At 33.9% G+C, this 22,589-nt stretch overlaps 1 protein-coding gene across 2 annotated transcripts; it reads right to left on the bottom strand.

The window, feature by feature from the left end:
* Positions 1-1,640: 1,640 nt before the first annotated feature.
* Positions 1,641-21,460, bottom strand: LOC141835806 (importin beta-like SAD2). 2 transcript variants are annotated; one of them, XM_074723179.1, is made up of 23 exons: positions 21,210-21,460; positions 18,598-18,733; positions 18,430-18,517; positions 17,516-17,671; positions 15,959-16,121; positions 15,682-15,866; positions 15,432-15,605; positions 13,860-14,005; positions 13,666-13,789; positions 13,404-13,584; positions 12,737-12,896; positions 11,881-11,922; positions 11,589-11,707; positions 11,323-11,521; positions 10,303-10,434; positions 9,501-9,604; positions 9,183-9,362; positions 4,378-4,517; positions 4,177-4,316; positions 3,102-3,256; positions 2,444-2,564; positions 2,175-2,348; positions 1,641-2,083 (listed from the first exon to the last, which is right to left on the bottom strand). In XM_074723179.1, the coding sequence occupies exons 1-22, from the start codon at positions 21,297-21,299 to the stop codon at positions 2,200-2,202; spliced, it is 3,084 nt and encodes a 1,027-aa protein (XP_074579280.1). In that variant the 5' UTR covers positions 21,300-21,460; the 3' UTR covers positions 1,641-2,083; positions 2,175-2,199. The 2 variants fall into 2 exon arrangements, with proteins under 2 accessions (XP_074579280.1, XP_074579279.1); XM_074723178.1 differs by having other exon boundaries at positions 1,641-2,348.
* Positions 21,461-22,589: the final 1,129 nt, after the last annotated feature.

Raw genomic sequence — 22,589 nt, 5'->3', positions numbered from 1 at the left:
AGGGCTTTAGGGGGACCGTGGCTATCCTTTCCCTTTAGGTCCGTTTACTTGGAGGAGGGGATCTCAGAACTCGAAATGATTTTTTTTTTAAATTTTTATACCACATCAAATATATAAAAACTTATTACTCACTTTATGATAAAAAAAATCTCTCTATAAATCTCAAATCTTATTATTAATTATTAATCCCACTCATATGATTAATTTTGAAAAAAAAAATTATTTTAAATTTTCACTATTGCTCTTAAATTAAAAATCTCAAATCTCGTATACATGATGATTTGAATTTTTTTTGTTAAATTTTTTAATTTCATAAACTTCTTAAAATATCTTTGCATTGGAAAATACCGTTAGACTTATTTATTTACATGTGGAGCTTATTTAAATTTATTATTATAAATCTATCAAACTAAATTCGAATATTTTTTTTTTATCAAACTCAACTAACCATACTGTTATCCATACAAATTAAGTTAAATAGTTATCTAATACATAAATTTTATATTATTTTTCATTATAAAAATTCATACATTACTATATTCTATGTATCTATTTAATAAATAAATAAATTTATCATTCTTGATCATAAAATTTCTTCAAAACAATATTCAAATTTATAGATATATTAAATAAAATAAATAAGCTTTACGAAACTGAACATATAATGAACACCCAATTCATTTACGATCACACAAACTCCAACCCACTAAAAACATATAAAATTATTAAAGTTCATATACAAACATTTAACTATGTACTGATTAACAAATCAATTTTTTAAAATATAAAAATTTATAATGCACCATTTAGACATGACAAACTCAAACATTTTCAAGGTATAAAACTTCTAAGATTATTATTTTTCTTAGGCGTTAGTTTACTTAGTGTGCTAACTTAATTATACACTTCAACATTGAGGAGTGTGTTATCACTTTAAAATGAACTAATATTCTTTTTCATCTATTTTTTTAGCATATTAATTGATTGCTTTTACCCATATCATCAATTCATGGCTCATGAAGAACACTCGGGGTGCCCGAGTTTAGGGTTTAGGGGTGCCCGTGTTTAGGGTTTAGGGGTGCCCGTGTTCATGACAAACTCATGAATTAACCAGACACTTAGATTGATTCCTAATTACAACAAATTATAAATTAATTTCCTTCAATGAAAAATTAATTAAGATTTCTAACTATAACGCATTATAAATTAATTTCCTCTGATGAAAAAACAATCTTAAAACGTTAACTGATGCATCATTCATACTTTCCAATTTACCTTGATAATCAATGAAAATTTTTCATAAAACCTTCCAAAATTAATCGATTCAAGCCCTGAAAATCTAAAAAAGGCTGATCGACACTGTTCCAATGCTGGAAATACAATCAAAATCTGTAGAGATATTTCCCATAACAGACTAAAGAACTTTCAAACATTGATAAACAAATGGAAGAAAATGATACATGAATATCAAGCACACTTTCAAACAGTAAAATTAATGAAGATTCATACAACTTTATTTATCGCCTTTGCAAAATTGAAGATCATGAAGTATTATGACATTAGAAAGATCAAATCAAATCTTGTTTGCAAATATGAGCAACAGAATCAGAAACAAAATGGAAAAGGATAAAAACAATAGGTTACATAAAACCACCCCTTGATTGGTGATCGATGACCAATAAATAAATCTGAGTCCAAAGTATAACACAATGACCGACACCTTTCCAAAGACAAGTAGAATTCCCTCAATAATAATCATACACTATACACTCTATACCTGGTTGATGCTATGCTCAGGAAACAATTCCTCAAACAATAGCCGCTCCATGAAAGACAGATGACTCGTTTCTCACTTTATCATGAACCCAAGAATGGAAAATAGGGGACAACTTCACACATCATGAAGTTGCCAATTCTACAATAAAAACTTCCAACAAAACTTATCGAAGATAACAGTACATGTCCTACCATGTATCTGTCATCTTGTTTCTCCTATCGCGGGAGAACATAAAAAATTAGGAGCCAAAGTACCATGACAATTATCCGTGTCGCACAGCTGATGGTGTTTTGAGCACTTTGAGCACTACGCACCAAAAAGAACCAAGGATAACATAACCAGATTCAGTCTTCGTCTACTAAAGGAATGATCACGACCGTAGCGATTGGAAAATTACCAATTGTGGCAGACTACCAATATCACTAATTTGATGTCTTTTCCAGCTTCTCTTTTTCAATCTCCACCTTTCTCTGTTCAGCATGTTGAGCGATACCACTAGCCAGAGCCTGATAGTGGAAGTCCAATGACCTGGTTAGGTTCTGAAACCTAGCAGGATTGGATGATTGCACAGCTGTAGACATCAATATCAATGAAGTCAAATATCTCTGTTAAGAACGCATCGAAAAGCATACATCCAACAAGTGCCAGATAAGAAATAATGCTTACCTTGGATAGTATCCATGAAGAAAATAAAAGGGTCCACTTCATCAATTGGTGATTGCAACTCCTCGTCATCACTGTAATCATCATCAGAGTCATCATCATTGTTTGGCTGGAACCCTCTTGCCTGATTTTGCAGAGACCACTTTAAAAGGGAAGCAATAAGGAAAAAGAAGAAGAAAAAATAACAGAGGAAACCTCAGAAAGCTAAAAGAAGAAACAGAATAATGCATAAATACTTAAATTCCATGTTTATGAATATAGTATTGAAAACCATAAGAGACAGATGAGATCAAACTTAGCAATTGATGAGGTCAAGTTCAGGACAGATCAATATATATCATATCTGGAATAGATTAGTTGTTGAACCGATCATGGAAAAGAGAAAAAGACAGTGAGGCATAAAATCATTGAGGATCCTGCCTCTCATGAGAGTTTATATATATATATATATATATATATATATATTGCATCTCAGGGCATAAAGACAGTGAGGTAGGCAGGGTAATGCCAAACAGAACAGGTTGTGCAAATTACCATTGGAAGAACTCAGAATTGTCATCCCAAATACAAGCATGCAGTCAAATGTTCAAATGAAAATGCTAACCTATTGGAGGTAAAACAAAAATGGAAACAGAACCAGAAATAGATAAGATCATGAAACCTCTGCTGCTAGTTTTTGGAGCTTTTGACTATTGACTTCATCCCCGTCCTCAGCATCATCTCCCATTTCTTTGTCAGACTCATCCTCATCTTCGTCATCGTCATCAAATCCATCCATATCATCATCGTCATCAGCATCATCCTGCTTGTTGGCGTCTGCTCAAGCATATTAAGGAAAGTTAACCAAATAATCATCTCAAACAACCTCCCTGTTTATATCATCTCATACCAGATAAAGGTTTTTAAGTGCAGGGAAAAAACAGAGCAATTCAGGATGGCAAGTTATAAACGGGTGATTACTTATTGAGCTCTGACTCATTTAATCCAAACCAGATCACCACCCGTTTAATAAATAGGTCAAAATTTTCAAACTACACACAACATATTTATGAATAAGTTGACACATCAGTTACCCATTCAATTAAACCGGTTTGATGGCTGTGAATACGACCCATTTCATATGACACAACCCACTTAGGAAAACTAACACAAATTTTAAAAATAAACTATATAGAAATCATTTTTAATTGTAAAAAAATATAAAATACAATCTACATGATCTTATGTTATATTATATTATATTATATAATTGTAATATATATATTAAATTATAGATTTATAATGTATATAAATTAACTAATATAAATAATTAAATATCTATATATTTATAAACCAGTTGACCCATATTTGACTCCGCAGTGACCCATTTATTTGCAAGTCATGAACAGGTGAACCCATTTATGTCCCAAACACATTTAGGTCAAACCCAAACCCAGGAAACTGCAAGTTAGGTTAAGTCGTGTCAAAAATCAAAGAAAAAAACATGTGGCATCAATAAGATTTATTTATGCAGACTATCCTACTAAGTACTTACATGTGATGGATAGATAAAGCAGAAATCATAATGAACACAAACACTAAGTTTTAGCAGTAATATATGCTAATGAATACATCAGGATAAGAAAAAATGTATGCTATTAGAAAAGTTCTACAACCAAGAAACAATAAGAAAACCAACCATTGTTGAACAAACAAAAAGCTGAAACCATAAAAGTATGTCCTGGTATGTGCCTTACCAGCAACTTGATCTTTGTAAGAAACAAGAAGATCAAGTGTTGCTTTGAAGACTCGTTCAAATGCTTCTCCTGGCAACTGATCAGCTGGAAGACTCAGAACTGAAGTCAATCCCAAACAGCAAACTTTTTTATCATGTTCCCTGCAATTACAAATGGTTAATTAGTAACCAGACTGATTGACCATAATAAAATGATTCCAACCTTCTAAAATTCGCACGCAAACCACTCTTCTTCACTTCCTGTAGCATCTGGAACCAGAGATTGAAAACCTCCGCAGCAACCCCAAGCTTATGTAGTAGCCCGAGTGTCAATATGGGATTGTAATAAAAAGCATCTGCAATCTGCAAAAACAACAAATCTCATTGCAACATAATGGAGATTTGACCTTGGTATCAAAACTTGAGCAATTTTGGCGAATGAAATCCAAGACAATAAGACATAAGCTCATTATACTATTGCAATGTGAATTTCAAAGATAATATGGCACAATTTTTTGAACAAATATATAACTATTGTGAAATTAAGAAAGCCACAGACTATGATTTTCAGGAAGTACAAGATGAGGATATTGACAAGAAAATAATTCAGATGTGTCTAAATAAAACACCATGAATGTCACATACAATAGATTTCTCAGGAAGTATCAGAGGATATTTACAAGGAAACAATACACGTGTCTCTCTATATAAGGCTAGCAAAAATGCCAAACGAAATAATTATTCTTTTGTTATCTGTTCAAATAGATGATAGCTTTGCAAAGGGTGAGGAATGTAACCCTGGAAAATTCTGTTGCTGTCCATCAAACAAGAGTTTGGTTAACACTGAGAGCAGCGAATTGAGTAACCAAAAATGTAGACAATGAAAAATCAATATTCCAAGACATAATTATCCAGTTTGCATAGCCAGTTGGAGCATGCAACAAAAATAAGCCACACATGTAAGATCATTGAATTGGCTATATAAATTCAGCCTGGCCGTTGAGCTTTGCAGAACAAAGCATCTTCAGCAATAAGAAAGTCCTTTACATCCTTTTCTCTTTTAATTCTGTCTTAAAAAAATCTACAATCTCCATTCTGCTTCCATCACTCACCACTGCAACAAAGGCATTGAGCAATTGTTGCCATTCCTAGTACAAAAGACAATTATATGCTGAAGTTTTAATCCCAGTCAAATGGTACAATTTCTGGTAACATGTTTTACTACCTGGCATGCTTTGACACACATTAAAACATAACAAGATGAATTTAGATGAGTTTTACTCCTTTAATACACTTTCTAATTAGTTTATTTACTTATAAAATAAGATTATAGGAATTGGATAATTAAAAAAAATCTTATATTATATAGCATACTTAATGTGTTAAAGCATGCAAAGATGAATTCAAATGAGTTTTAGTCATTTAAAAACGTTTCCACCTAGATTTTATATTTTAATAACTATTAATTAAATAGTTGAATTAGCAATGATTTCTATCAGATTTTACTTCAATGCATATCTAGATGAGTTCATATAAACTTTCCTCACAAAATCTTCTTGAAATTGTTTACTTATAATGAATTAAATTAAAATTTTAGGGTAAAAAGATACAAAAAGAGAATAAATATTACTTGAATTCATCTTGTGGTGTATCCTAGCATGTTGAAGCGTGCCTAAGTGTCAACATGGAATGATAAAACATGGGTTGCACAATAGAGATTGCTCTTGCCATATAATATTAAATTTCATTAATTTACCAATTTAGTACATTTTATGTATGCCAACTAGCCCGACACAGGGAATTGGACAAAAGTGTATCTAGAAAAATTGCCATGGCACCTTTTAAAAGCCAACATTATTAACATTGAAAGAGACATTCTATTTAAAGTCTTTTTTATTTTATATAGCTGTATTGGCATTGTATTTCACATGGTAAGGTCATATATGCAAAATCATGTATTGTTTTATTGTTTTAATTAGTTGATCTAAAACAACTAGTTTACAAGCTATAACAAAGTTAACAACTAGGAATAGATGAGATGTGAAGTATATAACCCATAATCAACAAACTTAATAAAAAGGAAATCATTCCTCGAAAAGAAAAAGAGGCACAAGTGTAAGGGAATTATCTTGGTTTGTTAAAGATGAGACATTTGTATGGCGGTTGGTCTACCATTAAGCACGAAGCTTCACATTCACTTGCCCTAAATATACAATACTTAAGGACTTATTTGTAACATCTTTATTTATCAATAAAATATAAAAATAAAGAGGGTTGCCTAGGGTTTTAGAGGACAAAAGCTAATTTTTCTCTCAACATGCTTTAGAGCCTCATCCTTTGCATAATCTATCTCCAATCACTGGTCTGATTATCCATGTGCTCACAAGAGTCCCATCCAGGAGACATTTTTAAGCTTTGTCCTTTGTGCAAGTGCCAAACAATGCCAAAAATCACCAAACTTCGCAAAAGTCCTAGATGACACCGAGACTCACTTTGATCTTTGCACAAGTTCAAGGAGACAACGTCCTTTAAATGGGCCCCAAACATCTTTTGTGACTATGCATCTCCGAAGGACGATCTTGCTGCCTCTGCATGGGCAGCACAGAGGCTTCCTCTTGCACAACAGATACTCAAAGAGCACAACGAATATCCTAATTTGGTCTGCTCAGCAGCCAACCGAGATTAAGGCCTAGTTTTCAGCTCAATCTGGTAGCTGGTCCAGCAGATTAATTATGGCCCAATTTCAGCAGCTAATTTTCAGCCCATTTAAGCGTGACTTCCTTTTGCGCGAGTTCCTTTGGTATGAGTTCTCTTCATGTGCTTCGTCTTATACCCCTCAAGTGGGTTTGCCTTCCATCTCTCCACGTGTGTCATTGCAAGGATTCCAAGGCAGCTTGCCCTAGTTTCTCTCTAAGTGCATCATTCCACAGATCTAAAGCAAAATCTCTCCTCTGCATGCATACCACAAAGGCCTCAAGACAGATTAGTCCGCTTCTCTCCACATGCTTCATTCTGTGGATCTTAAAAGGGATCAATCCTCCTCTCCCCATGTGGACTGTTCCTTGAACATCAAGTCAAATCAATCTTCTCTATGCGCATCATTTTACAGACATCTCAACTAGATATATCCTCTTTATCTGCATCTCATTCTCTAGACATATGGATATATTTGTAATAAACTGGTATCTACAATATATTCAAACAAACTTGAAGGCAAGCACTAGGAATTTATATGTAAATATATCAGGGGCAAAATGTTATTAATGATATTCTCTGTTCATCAATAATATACAAAGGTAGAGAGAAATTCCTAGGGTTGGAGAGGAGGAAACATAATTTTTCCCTCAATACATATAGTGAAAAGAGTGAGAAATGAAGATTACGCACATTTCAATAAAGGTTAAACTTCCTAAGGAAGCTTACCAATTATACCCACTAATTTTTAAAGATGTTTGAAGATGTTTGCATAGAAATTTAACCTGATTTGAACTTTAATATCCATGTCAAGTTTAAACTATTTTATGGCTTTTTAAAATCCTTATGATAATTTAAATTGTGTCAAAGGCATGGTTTAAAATTTCGAATCATGCCGAAGTGTCAATTTATGATTGGAACAATACGATTTCGGTATCATACTATGCCATGCCTATAAAATTTCGGTGTCGTACCATGTCATGCCAATCCAATCTCGATACTTTTTTAAATATAAAATATATTAATTAAAAAATATTTTATTATTTAATTGCTATAGATGTTTACCGTTGAGTTATATTAGACATGATGGATGTTGAATTTAAATTTTGATATTATCTCTTGAAATGTTTGACCCTTATTGAGTAAAAGTCGATTTAGGATTAACTAAACACTACCAAGTAAACATGGTAGGATCAAGTAGCTTTAACTAGATTTAATTTGGATTTATTTTTAGCAATTTAAAATTAAACCAAATTTATATATAGAATAATTTAGGTCATTAGAAGTGGTATATTTTATAAAATTAGAAATTATATTATATTTATTTATTTTTATCTTTCTTAATAATTTGTCTTCTACATATATGGGATTTGTTCTCTATGTTTACCTCATGGACACATAAAGAAGGGAAAAAATAATCATCCTTAAAGAGGATTTCTTTCTCTACTTTGTGAAGAGATGAAATTAACCAAGAGTTCGTGAATGGATAGAGGAGAAAACTAATAAAGAAGGGAAAAAACAAAGAAAAAATTTAATGGATGAAAGAAAAAAAAATACAAGATAAAGGAATTGCTTATTTAGAAAATAAATTTTTTTGTCTAAATAAAATTGTGGAAAAGAAGAAAAAAACACCGCAACCGACAACCTTACGGATGCGATCGTAGGGTCACAACAACCACCGCACCTCATAAGGCTACAATGAGGTCACTATGCCGGTACCAATGTTGGTCGGCGGGCAAAACGATAAATTCCGCCTATGCCGACTGACATAGATCGATACTTAAAACCATGGTCAGGGATACTAAGTGTTAAATAAATTTTCATTCTCGCTACATATGCATCCACATGTGCACTGAAATAACTTCATGGCATATCAATGCATACACTTTTAAAAAAAGGGCAGCCCGGTGCACGAAGCTCCCGCCATGCGGGGTCCGGGGAAAGGATTCATTGTACGCAGCCTTATCTTGCCTTTGGCAAGAGGTTGTTTCCAGGATTTGAACCCGTGACCTCTAGGTCACATGGTAACAACCTTACCGTTGCGCCAAGGCTCCCCTTTTAGAAGAGTTTTAAAAAGTTTGCAAAATAAACTTTAGGTAGAGATTAACTATCGATTGTTTGTTGTGCTCCAACGGTACCAGATTAGCACTCATGGTCACTAGAAAACAAACTCTTCTAGAAACTCAAGAAGTTTCTTAAATTGGAAACATGCATAGAAAAATCTAAAGAACATATCTATCTCTATCTAGTTAGTGGAGCTTTATTATGAATAACCTATATGAATAAACAATAAACCAGAAGGATAAGAAGATGCACCAATATTTAATTTCTTACCACTAGCATCAAAAGGCACTTTAAATAAGGCCTCTCTGTTCGACGCAATCGTTCAATGGTGATCCTTAAATAAGGCTCAACCCAGTGATCTACTTGTCCTCGACAATTTTGAAATACAACTTCAATTAGCTTAGGAGCAGGCTCAATATCAGCATCATCAATGTTTTGGTCCGACATTATCTGCATTGAATCACCATGTGTTTCTTGACATTAGCATATGAAAAAAAACAGTCCCCGACCATTTGACAGTTGAGTCAGCTGAAAATAATGTAGAATATTAAAATGATATATGCCTTTTCTTTTAAGTTATTAACTTACAGATGAAAGAGTAGTCCACAAGCTTTGCTGGTAGTCAGGGTCTTTGCATGTAAGAAAATGTGATGTACTCCTGGATATGAAATTGTCCAACGGAACAAGAATATCTTCAAGAAAATAGAACCAGTAAAAACCAATAACAAGGAAACATCATGATGTGCAAATAGGAATGAAACTATTTGCAATGAAAATATATGCAATCATAACAAAGAATAGAATATTAGAATCTTTTTCTAAAAATTTAACAAACGTAAAGGAACAAAACTAAGATCATAATTAGCAACTATATCAGTGTCCTATAATAAATCGTTACAGGAAAGGAAGAGAACCATTATGAAACAGTGTAGACAAAAATTGGCATATTAACATATGTTCCTTAACTAAAAGCATGAAGAAGCCAAACAAAATATCAACATAAGATCCAAGTGCTCAAAGACAGACAGAATAGTAACCACAACAATCGAACCCTGATATCCACTGAATAGATGGATACTGAAAATAAGCAAATGTTAAAAGCATGTTAGGATCTATCCATTTAAAAACATCTAGAACGTACTAAACTCAAAGACATGAATCATATTTTATATTTAAGAGAAAAGACAAAGATGTAGATACTACAGGACGCATTCATAATGGATATCTGGAAGACCAATGAAATTTTAGCAATGAATGAAGAATAACTGATAAAGATTACAAAAGATAACGCCAGGTGTGACATGCTAGGTTAATCTTGGTGCTAAACTGCAAAAGACGAGTGTGAAAGAACATGACTCATGAGTGACTTGATATGAAAGCAAAGGCTTACTATCAAAGAAATCTATAGCCCAATCTCCAAGTGCTTCCACAATTAAAGGCCAAAGGCTCCACATCTCCAATGAAATTGTTGGTGAGTAAAATGTCAGATAGGAGATTATTTCCAGAACTTCTTCAAAAACATCTGCAAGAAACAAAGTAGAAGTATTATCTCATTATAATCTGATAGCTAAAGAGAAAACTAAAGAAAGCTTTTCTGATTTGGATTTTTCTCCCTTCCACTATACTATTTTTGGGCTGTAAATAATTTACAAATACACCTATAGTTTAAGAAAATTCAACATCCTCATTGGCACACAACTTGGAGTATGCAACTTCGAAGCGTGCAATTATCCCTGCACTCAAAACCTGTCTTCAAAAACTATAACTATACAAATCCCAAGTTTTTACAAAAATGATTACTCAGTTCAAGACAATCTCAAATATTTGAACAATGTTTTTTAACTCCTACCAATTCAAATGTCAGAGCCAAAGATTAGATATTGATATAGAATATGGAACACAGCCCTACATGAAAAGCAGAAAGAATTAACTATGTGCATTGGCAGCCCACGCTTTACACATAAGCTAAATTATTCATAATCAAAATGGTGAATCTGAAAGAGGGAGTTAACCAGCTATCTTCTGTGTCATTCAATTCAGACCTAAGCAGCCAGCATCCATGTCCTTGGATAAACTTACAGATTAAACAGGATTCTGTCTTGAATTAAAGCTACAATTAATACTCAAACTTGTGAGTAGCATAACAATTTGGTACTGTCATTTGATGATAAAAACTCAAATGATAAATAAGTTGCAATTTATATAATTGTGCCATGGAGTGTGTTATGTTTGCAATCCACATAAATGATATTTTTCAAATCTATCATTCTTTGGCTCTCTCTCGCCTTATATGTATATATTTCTCTCTTTCTCACTCTCACACACACACACACAACAAACATTTACTGTCAACCATGATCACATGTTTAACTGACACTAACTAGCATGTGCAATAAAGCAAAATAGTTACCTTGGCCATCTGTAGTCAACATCTTCTGCAGTATAGGCAATAAAGTAGGCTCGATTTGGACAAAGAGATGGGGAAGCCTGTTAACAGATTCAAGAATTGTGCTTATGGCACGTAAGCATCCGACAGCTGCTAATGCACCTGAGTCATCAGCATCATCATCTGATTCAGATGAGTCGAGACACCTCCAGAATGCAGAAGCCTACAAAGAAAATATCAAGAGGATTTCATACAGAAAATAAATTGTTGTTGATATGCTATCAAATTACCAGATTCTGACATAACCCAATAGCATAAGGTGCCATCTCTTCACCAAATCTGTCAACGATGGTCTCAAGAGTTAAAACAAGGTCCTCATTCTCCACTTCGTTCATAAGTTTAAAGAATTCTGCAGAGGCAAAATTGCTTTAAGGGACCTAATTGTGAATATAAGAACTACAAAGATTAGAGTGTACTATTGCATTGACAAGCAATAGAGAGAGAGAGGTAGAGAGGGAACTACTTAGAGATCATATAGTGTATGCAATAAAATAACATTGGGATAAAATAGCAGGAACATACCATCAAGTAACTGAGGGAGAATTGGGCGTATCTCATTTAGATCTGTAGAAGAAACAATACAATCAGATAATAAGTTGTCCTTAACACAAACACTTAGGCCCTGTTTACTAGGGAAGACTAGAAACTAGGAAGACAGAAAATGGGGTAGAAACAGAAAAATCGAGAAGAAAACACCTAATCTTGTTCACTTTGGGAAGATGGAAAAGTAAGACAAATTTGATATATAATTTTTCCAAACCTATCCTTCCCCAACTTCTTTCAGCTTACTCCCTCTCTTCCTTACTAATATTCCTCCTCAAATCTCCAGTGGTCTTCCAGATTTCACACTCTGGCTCATCGTCACATACCACTGAGTGGCATATGCCACTCACAAGAGATCAACACACTAAAAAAGAGCTCACAGAACAACAATAACTGCCTTTGGCACACAGGTGTCCTCTCAATTCCACTCAAGGGAGCTTGCAGTCATGAGCAAGCATTCCAGACAACAGCTTGCCCTTTGTGAGAGACCCCTTATGACTGCCTCAGCTCAGGGAGGTATGCAACATTCTCGATCTCACAGAATGTTAGCAGGAACAAGACGAAAAACCAATGTAATAGACATGCACGAATAGGAAGAGCAAAATAGGGATGGCTGAATTTGCTTTTTCCTCATTTTTCAAAAAATGAATTAGTAAAATAAGGAATACAAATTGATCCCTCCGCATTTTTTATTTCACATCAACCTTCTCTCCAAGTAAATAAAATCTCAATATATCTCATTTAAACCTCTTCTGAACTTAACCTCTTCCTAGATTTTTGTCCAAGTAAATAGGGCCTTGATGTCAAGTAAAAAAATCATATTTAATAAACTAACCTACGCATGCCTCAACAAAAGCACGCAAAGCAAAGACTGAATCAACACGCACAGGAAGCTCTGGATCTTTAAAGCCAGCAATGACACAATGAAACACTCTGCGGAAATTGTTCTGATCTGAGAAGTTGATATTGGCATATTGCCCTGCAACCCATGCTGCCTGATAGACCAAAAAATAAAAAGATATCAAACTAACCAATTAGCTAAATGGAAGACTTTAATCACAAGAACAAAAGGAAGCTTGGCAGCATTGACAATAAAAACGTAAACTAAATTAATCAAAGAGTAGCAAGAAGTAGCATTGTGAAATCTATAATAACGTGTACTTAATTTACTCAGATAAAACATCAATATATTCAGGAAATAATATGTGAGATATTAGGTTGACCAAAGGCAGCAGAAGCATAGTATTCTGTCACATGAACCAGCACATCATAAATCTAGAACAAGTATTATGGAAAGGGAAGAATACTAGCAATGAAGTAGACCAAATTGCAACATAAAGAAGCCCACGGTGTTTCTAGCATAAAATGAATGAAATAACTATACAATGAATTGTGAACACAACTATACAATGAAGAAATGAAATAAACTCTACCGTTCCATTAGAGTATCATAAAACAAAAGTCAAATGATTTAAAAGTTAACAAAGTTTTAGAAAAGCAACCTTTGCCCGTAGATGACCAACAGGACTCGTGAATTCTGGAAGAACATGTTGAATTAACATACGCTCAAGTTCTGACTTGTAAGGCTCTGCTTTCTTCAGTTTATCACACAAAGCTCCAATTGCTAAAAGGGCACCATCTTTCTGACGATATGGCTTAAATTCCACAGGTGCTTCATCATATCTGGTTACCATAAACATGCTTAAATGAAATATTTCCTTGTAATTAAATTTTCATAAGTAAAAGGCCCATAAAAAAGTGTACCTGCTGAAAACATTCACAGTGAATTGAATGAACTTCTCAAAGTTTGCCTTTCCACGCTTTCTCATTAATTCACTCACGAAATCCATGGCTGCAGTTCGCGGACTATATAAATCTTCTATTATATCTGTACAAAAGAAAATAGTATTTTTAGTTCCAGAACCCAGATTTAGTAGCAGGACAGTCTAAAAACTCACCATATCCCTTCCTGACATATTCATGTGGATCTTCAGTCCACAAATTCTGATCATTGTCATTGAAACACATGAGTGGAAAAACTATCTCAAAGAGAACAATGTCGAGCTGGGGTTCCAGCAACTGGTACATACTATTCTTCGGAATACTACATAAAGCATTGGGAAAAAGGAAATCAATGTTAATTGGCATCATGGATTAGTGAACTTCTATCAGAAGATGACCAAGAGAATATTTAAAAAAATGATTTAAACGCAGAAAATGAATGAATAATTGCTAAAACATAATTAATAGAAGCGGCAAGAGAACAATAACTTACAGCTTAACAAAAGTGGAAATGGCATTCAGTCATAACTTAAATATTCAAAGAGGGAATGATGTTATATTAACAAAACAAATTAGAGTGTTCTAAATGAATAAAACAGGACATAATCAGAGAAACATGTGTAACAAATTCTATAAATCACATTTGTCAGCAAGAGAACAATAATTTACAACTTAACAAAAGTGGAAATGCATGCATGACATAACTTAAATATTGAGAGAAGGAGTGGTAGTATATTACTGAAACAAAATATATTGTTTTAAATAAATAAAACAGGACATAAAACAAGAAATATAAGTAACAAATTCTAGAGATAATATTTGTCAACCTTTGAATTTTTTTATCACACAAAAAAATATATTAGAACTTTCTATATATTCTTTCCCTAATAGTTTACTTCACATTCACTGTTTTAATTGAATTTATTAACATTCTTTGGTGGAGATACATCTCAAACTTCAGTTTCACATTCCCATCAAGGAAATGCTTATTGAATTGGAAAGAAGAATAGGCTATATGACTATATCCAACTTTTTCTTCGCCGCCAATTTGTACAAGTTAATGCCAAACCAAATAAAAGATTAAGCATCAAACTAGCAAAAGCTTCAAAATAAACAAGGAATAGAGGGAAGAGACTAAAATGGATATAGCACAAAAAATCATATAAAGAGTATGCATTGGCAGAGCCTTCTGTTTGTTGTTTTAATTGAATTTATTAACATTCTTTGGTGGGGGTACAAATCAAACTTCAGTTTCACATTCTCATCAACGAAATGCTTGTTGAAATGGAAAGAAGAATAGGTTATATGGCTATATCCTACTTTTTCTTCGCCACCAATTTGTACAAGCTAATGGCAAACCAGATAAAAGATTAACCATCCAACTTGCAAAAGCCTCAAAATAAACAAGGAACAGAAGAAAGAGACTAAAATGGATATAGCACATAAAAACATATAGAGTATGCATTGGCCAAGTCTTCTGTTTGTTATTTCATTGTGGTAAGGTTCAGGAGATTCTTCCTTGAATTTATTTAAAGGCTTCCAAAACACAACACACTCTGCAACTAAAGATTCATAGAATAAGTGAGAAAAGACGAAATAAAAGATAATGGAAAAGGAACTGTTGCAAGATGCTATTGCAACCCCAAAAATGAATTGCAGTAAAATAATGACACTTATCTCACTGTAACAGGCAGAAATTTAGATAAACGACTAGAAGTATATAGAAAACCATTTCAAGGAAAAATAACCTGTTGCCAAGATATTGAAGTAAAAGATTGGTAACTCTATCTGGTAAATATTCTCCTATCCGAACAGCATTAAGCATCTGTAGATAACAACCCAAAATTCTTCCAGCATAGTTCTTTTGAAACATTAGAGCAAATGTTTTGCTTTCTGGCCTCTGAAGCTTCACATCCCCGAACCTGTAAGTCTTAATCACAAGTTAATTGAGAACAAGAAATGGCAAGAAACCTCATTCCCAAATCTGAAATCACCAACCGAGTGTATAAGCGATTTAAGATGTGAATTGTCCACTTTTTGACTTTCCACCATCCCCAAGATTTTCTGACTTCTGGATCACTAGGTTGGCCATCCAATGGAACAGGCCTCTCTAAAATATTTAAGAATAGAACCATCCACGATCCAAACACATTGGGATCAAACAGTGGCCTTGGGATTTCCAGCTGAGAAACAAAACATCCCAAATTCCCAATAGAGAAAATGAAATTGCTTTTAAGCATCAGATAGAAAATAAAATATAAATATTTGCGCTTACATATATGGACGACCAGAATATCTTGCATATGAGCTTAATTAGATCAGCCACTTCAATTGTAGGGTTAATAACATTAACAAGTTTATTAAAGACATTAAGTAAGAGGGGAAATGTCTCTTCAATTATAAGATAAAGTGGTGTCCTCTCTTCATCTGATTTGAACCTAAAAAAGAAGCAAAAAATGATAAAAGTTAATAGGCAAGTGATTGAAGAAGCAAGCAAATTGTCATAATAGAAGCCGATAACCAGCAAAAATTTTGAAATATAACAATTTCTTTCCGATAAAACAAAAGCAATTTTAGAATGTCAATATGTATTAAATAACTACACAAATAAGTGATTGAAAATTAATTTTTCTAAATATTAAATATTTTATTAATAACTAGATTTGAGTTGTTGGCATACATGATAATTTATACAAAAAAATATTTAAAAATAGCATGAAATTAAATGATTATTTATCGATAATACATTGGTTGAATTTTAAGTAAATACCAAAAGATATTGAGAGGCAATATTTTATGTTTAATTATGGGAAATAGTAGATATTCAAGTAAATTTATCAAAAGAAATTGTAAAGATGAAAGAAATATTAAGAATGTATTTATTTTTAGGGAAACCAATCTTTCAAAAATCATTTCCATACATGGATAATATATATCATTTATCTATATCTTAGGAATTAATTTCATTCACCATATTCAAATTAGCCATAATTATTGAAGTTTAATTAGCCAATTAATAATAAAATCAAATGGATATTTATCAAGAAATATTTATATAAAATAAATTCCAATCTTTATTTTGGTATGCTTATTAAAAATATTTGAACATGTAACTAGATAATATTTAGATGATTAATTGATAGGTAAATTACTTGTAAGAAAAGTTCAGTGTCATGATCTAATTTTTTTAGTAAGGTATTTAAAAAGCTTAGACAGCAACAATTAAAGAAATGGTTATTTGAAGTGTGCTATAAATAATAAGTAGCTCTTTACAACAAATGGATAGGTGGCAACAACAGAACTGGCCATCAAAATGTGTTTTTATATAGTAATAATAGTCTTTTAGATTTATATACAATTAGATACAGTTGTTATAACCAACTAATATATATTCATTGTAACAAAGGCTTGAATCTAGTTAGTTGCTTTTATATTAAATAATATTTTTAAAATGGTTGGCAGCAAAAAACGTGGTGGTTTTTGAACTGTGTTATCATTGACTGATAGATAGTTTATTATAACCGACTAGGTGTCAAAAATCTCAGAGTGTTCAATCATGTTCTAAAAATACCAAGGTTGCAACAATAAACCATAGAGAAGACGATTGTTAAAATATGTTTATATACATATATATAGATAGATAAATTCCAATATAGACAAATGTGCATAACTAGACAAATTTTGACTTCTCAAATGGTTCAGAATACAACCTCAGCATAAGCATAGATGAAATAAAAGAAGTATTTTTCTTAAAGGCAAAGAAATTTGTATTTGTTTTAAATATCTATGAAATCACCAAAAGAAGAAAAATATAATTATTTAGCATACTCACTCATATTTTCTAGCAAGAAATCGTAGGACATATAATGCTCCAAGTATTTGTTGATCTTGTGACATCAAATTGCATTTTACCCAGTGGAGAAGAGTTGGCCATTTTTCTGGATAATCAGCTAGGATAATTGTTTTGATGCATTCACCAAGTTGAGCTCTGTTAATTTCAAGAAAGTATTAGAGGAACAAACAATATACTACAAGTGACATTATAAGTTTTCAGTACTAGGAATTTCATGCCTAAAACTAAAGAGGCATGTCTTGAAGGCTTCACTTACTAAAGATTTGAGCATTCGTGGGTGTAGAGAAAATGCAGTTAAAATTAAATCTGCACAAGCTATTGACCACGGAGGTGGCTTAGGATTTTATTAAGTTTCAATACTTTGAAAGACCAACTATAAGAAATGGATGAAGACAAGCTTCTAAGGAGAGAAAACAAAGGAGTTAATACCTTAGCTCATTGCATTATAGACTAACATAACATCTATATACTATGGCTCGGCATAAATCAGCATCTTCTATTAAACTCAACTATGAAGATAATATTCATTAATTAAACTATATGAACATATGATAAAACCACCATGTTTACTTTTATTTTGTATGAAACAAATAGTTTATCGCATAAGTAAATGTAGCAGATTATTGATGACGTTCCCAATAGAACAGAATTCAGTAGATCAAAGGTGCAAATAAGAAAAGCAACACCTAGTCTGACAAAACTCAGCTAAAACCTAACCTCAAGGTCACTCACATGCAGACATATGCGAAAGTTGTCTGCAATCAAAACCTAATTCAATCAAAGATCATTGAATTAAATTTTAATTTGCACCAACACATATTGTGTCAATGAGTCAGCAATGGGGGCAAGTCAAAAAATGAAGTCATAAAAGGTGGAATAATTAATTGATATACCTAAGCAGTGGTGGAACCTGGGCAATAAAACCAAGAATATTCTCACGAACCATGTTCTTGTCACTCTCCAATACTTCATGAGATTCACCTAAAGCAAACATACAGCTGTCATTTTACAGTTTGAAAGCAAAGAACCAAGTCAAAAGACATAGGTCATGTTACTCCAACCAGGCTCATGAGGTGACCAGTACTTTGCCACAAAATTTTTAAAATGAATGCTGGCAACTTGTCGTACACCAATATCACAGCTACCATCTACTATAATCTGCAACATCCTTACTAGATGTTGTGGTGTATGCTGGAACTGCATAAGAAAAGGACTCACATAGTCAAAAAGATGTAAGATTTCACTATTAAAATAGTTCTTCATACATTTTAGCAGATACAAATATGATTCAAATCCAGTACAATAAAACAGAAGAAAATAAACTCTGACCATGTCAAGATACAATATACTTTGGAGAAGCAAATACAATATATGGATATACCTTGGAGGTTAAATATAGAATTGCTGGCTTTTTCTAAAAGAGACTAACAAGTAGATAAAAATCTCAAATATGATTTAGTGTTTGACTAAAATATCAAGAAATTGTAATTTTGTATAGCATATCCAATTGTGTTTTTTTGGTGTATCTAGTAGCTACCATAAAATAAAATTCAAAATGAATCATCAAATGCCATTCAGAGTTCAGATAACTTTAAATGTGATGTAATTTAAATGCCAGTATTGAATTACTGCATCAAGAAAAGTACTATTACCTATAGAGAATATATTGAAGAAGAGTGGCACTATCCACAACATGGCACTATCCACAACATAAACCAGCCAAAGATCAAAAAGAGTAGCAAGGCACATGACATATATCATGGAGTCAGCCACAAGAATCATTTCCAACGCTAAGTTCAATGTAAGATTGTATAAATTATTCCATCTGATCAATTGTCCATTCTCTTAAGTTTGCATCTAAATATGTCTGTTACTATAACATAGTTTCTCTCATCTTATCATCTGCCAACTACATCTAACAGTTTAAGAATATTAATACATTTCATTTTAAATCATCTAGTACTCAGCACACCCATCAAAAATTAGACAGGACATGATAACTTAATTGTTGAGGGAAACAAAATCTAAACATATTTAGGAAGCATTCACATGTATGATATTGTCAACACTTAGATTTGATGTCTCAGTGACCAGGCAGGTTTTTATCCATTTGGTGTCAGTATCAGTTATAAGATGGTCACACAATTTGGATAGGCACATATCAAGTGTGACAACCTATGACCTACAGCAGGTGGATGAGACTGGAGTATATGGAGAAGACACTGGAGAAAAGGATGCCTGAGATTATGTTGCATTTTACTGCTCTATTGCATCTCTTGAGAGTGCCATTTGGCAAGGCACAGTATTCTTAATCTATGATCAATGCATATTATGGAGCATCATGGTAGAAACTAAAGTTATACTTTATGCAATAAAATAGCGACTTCACTCTTGTGTGGATACCAATAATCAGACCACTGACTGAGAAGTACCATGGATGAAAATAGATAATGTTTTCAAACAAGTGGATGAAGGAAAAGAAAAGATAACAATAGGGAATTATTTGAGATCAAAACTTGCTTGATTCTTATTAATGTAAAAATTACATTTTTTATTCGCAATTGTAGTAACTCGGTTTCCTTAGTCTACACGAGTCATCCAATCGAAGCTATAATATTATAATGAATGATGCCTCGTCCGCTAAGTCCATCACTATCATTCGCAGCACAGGTTGAAGAGATCTCAATCGGGCCATTCTACTTGAAATAGATTGGAGAGTGAGATCGGTCTGGACAGATGGGAATGAGGAGGAGCAGCGAATATTGACACCGAGCTGGACAGATGGGAATGAGGAAGAGCGAATAGTGACGCCGAGCAACCGAATAAAATTAGTTCCACTACAAATAAATATCTCTAATACCTTGACCTACAGTGGATTGGCTCTATATTAAAAATAATTATAATCATATAACTATATAATAACTCTCTGCAATTATCTATTCTTTGTTACTACAAAGAAGGCTTCACTGATGTGGTAAATAAGCATGTAGCATTTACTAGTCAATTCTCACCCTATGTGGATAAACAAACATAAAGGTGACGAGAGGATCAGTTCCATATGTGAGTTAACGTCCATGCCAGGGAATGTAAAAGATAATGAACCACTTCCCAAATCTGATTTACATCCATATCACTCCACCCCCATAAAACAAACTGTGTCAAGGTATTTTGACCTTGCATCAGCATGAAAAGTAATAATATCAACATACTTTTGATAGACAAAAAAAAAAGAAAATTCAAAACTCTATTATTTTATTTATAAACATTTTTTCGGTTAATCCTACTTTGTGTTCATTGACATTTTAGCATGAACCGACTGTTGAACTAGAATACTTCAGCAGACTAGGCCTACGGAGAACTACTGAATATAGATTCTGCAAAAAAGAAAAGTCCTTCTGAGGAGAGGATTCCTCCACCACATGTGGCCATAATTTCTGGCAAGAGGCAACTTCTTGATTGCCGAAATGGATTTATCTCACACAAGCCAAATTAGATAGCACTAGCAGAATCCAAATATCCAATAATCAAACTAGATCAAATTTTGAAATAACTTAAATACAAGTATACAGAGATACCATCGTAGAGACACGATTCAACAGCAGCAAAGGTTAACAATCGACAACACCAAGCCGAACGAAAACCGATCGAACAGCAGAAGGCGAAAGCACTTCACCTGATTAAGACTCTGCTCGGCAGCCTTGCGCTCCTCCGGGATGGGGCTGAGCGCGGCGCGGAGTACAACGGTAAGGCTGGCAAGATCCATCGCGACGCGGAGGGAACCCGAACGACCACGGATTTCTCGGCCTCAAGAGGTCCGATCGGCGGCGGCGCTAGGGTTTTCGATTCTGGAGGTCGGCTACGCGGCGAGCCAAGCGAGAGAGTTAACGATGGCGAGAGGATCTCGCCCGGAGAGGGAGGAGCAGCAGCGCGAGCCGGACGAGTTAGCTTTTAACTCTAGGGTTAGAAGGAAGTATTTAAGCTCGCCTCCGAAGCTCCAAGCTGTTCCAATGTGGTTTGAACCGGCGGCGCAGGATCCGCTACAAAGACACATTCAAATCCCATACCCACTAAGCGCGATCCTCCGCAGGATCCTATCGGTCCGCCAGAAAGCAACGGCAGATCCGCAGCTTTGAGGTCAGCGATTTGCGGGCGCATCGAACCGCATCCTGACCGTGCGCGAGCTGGTAACGTCGCGCGCCCGCATCATTACACACACCGAAAGCTACTCTCTCATCGATTACCCAATCGGTACCCACATTCGACGCCACCGGTAAACGCGTGGGTGAGTTTGGGGAGTCGGGACCCGCAAGGGCTCGAGTTTGACTCGTGATTTGGTGTTAATTGGGGCGCCGTAAAATCTGCAAATATAAAGGTTTTACCTTTTCCAGAGATTAAAAAAAAAGGCTGAAGGTAATTAAATGATCTGCTGCGCAGGAAAGTTAAAAGTAAAAAAAAAAAAAACTGCATCAACTTTTTTTGCCACAAAATGCAAAAAAAAAAAATTTATTTGCATCAACTTTTTTTTTTTTGCCACAAAATGCAGTAAGAATCAAAAGGATTTATTTTTTATTTACTTTTTCACTTTTCTTTTCTTCTGCAAAAGGTAAAATCCGTCATCTTAGAGGTCTCACACGGTCGGTCCCACGACCATCTGTGAGGAGGTAAATCGAGAAACAGTTGGTCACGATGCAGGAGGGTATTATCTGACTTCGTTAGAATTCGAATCCTTGTCCTCTTCTGCAAGTCTGCTGCGTCGTAACCAACTCAACTATATCCCGGGACTACTTTTTCACTTAAACATTATCAAAGTGAGTGTTTTCTGACAGCAGATCAAAAAACTGAGCAGTTGGATGCGAAGGTTAATGGACCACCTCATAATTACTTGTTGGGGCTTTATGACAAGAATATCTTACGGTTCATCATTCGGTAAGAAACCCAAGAAAGGTTACTATGATTTATATATGACATGTTTGCTACTGTTTTGGAGAAAATAGTTTGGTTAGCAAGATTCTATTTGATGATTGATTAGTGCATGAGGGTTGGTGCAACAATA

The sequence above is a fragment of the Curcuma longa genome, chromosome 10 (assembly GCF_044706935.1).
Source record: "Curcuma longa cultivar G26 ecotype Majalengka, Jawa Barat chromosome 10, ITB_CL_G26_1.1, whole genome shotgun sequence".
NCBI lineage: Eukaryota > Viridiplantae > Streptophyta > Magnoliopsida > Zingiberales > Zingiberaceae > Curcuma > Curcuma longa.
This window is presented reverse-complemented; position numbering and strand designations above follow the sequence as displayed.

Coding starts and splice junctions, on each gene's coding strand:
- LOC141835806 (XM_074723178.1), bottom strand. CDS start 21,299: ATGGATCTTGCCAGCCTTACCGTTGTACTCCGCGCCGCGCTCAGCCCC. Junction 16,122..17,515: donor TTTCTTGCTAGAAAATATGA/GTGAGTATGCTA, acceptor CTTCTTTTTTAG/GTTCAAATCAGATGAAGAGA. Junction 3,257..4,176: donor TTACAAAGATCAAGTTGCTG/GTAAGGCACATA, acceptor ATGCTTGAGCAG/ACGCCAACAAGCAGGATGAT.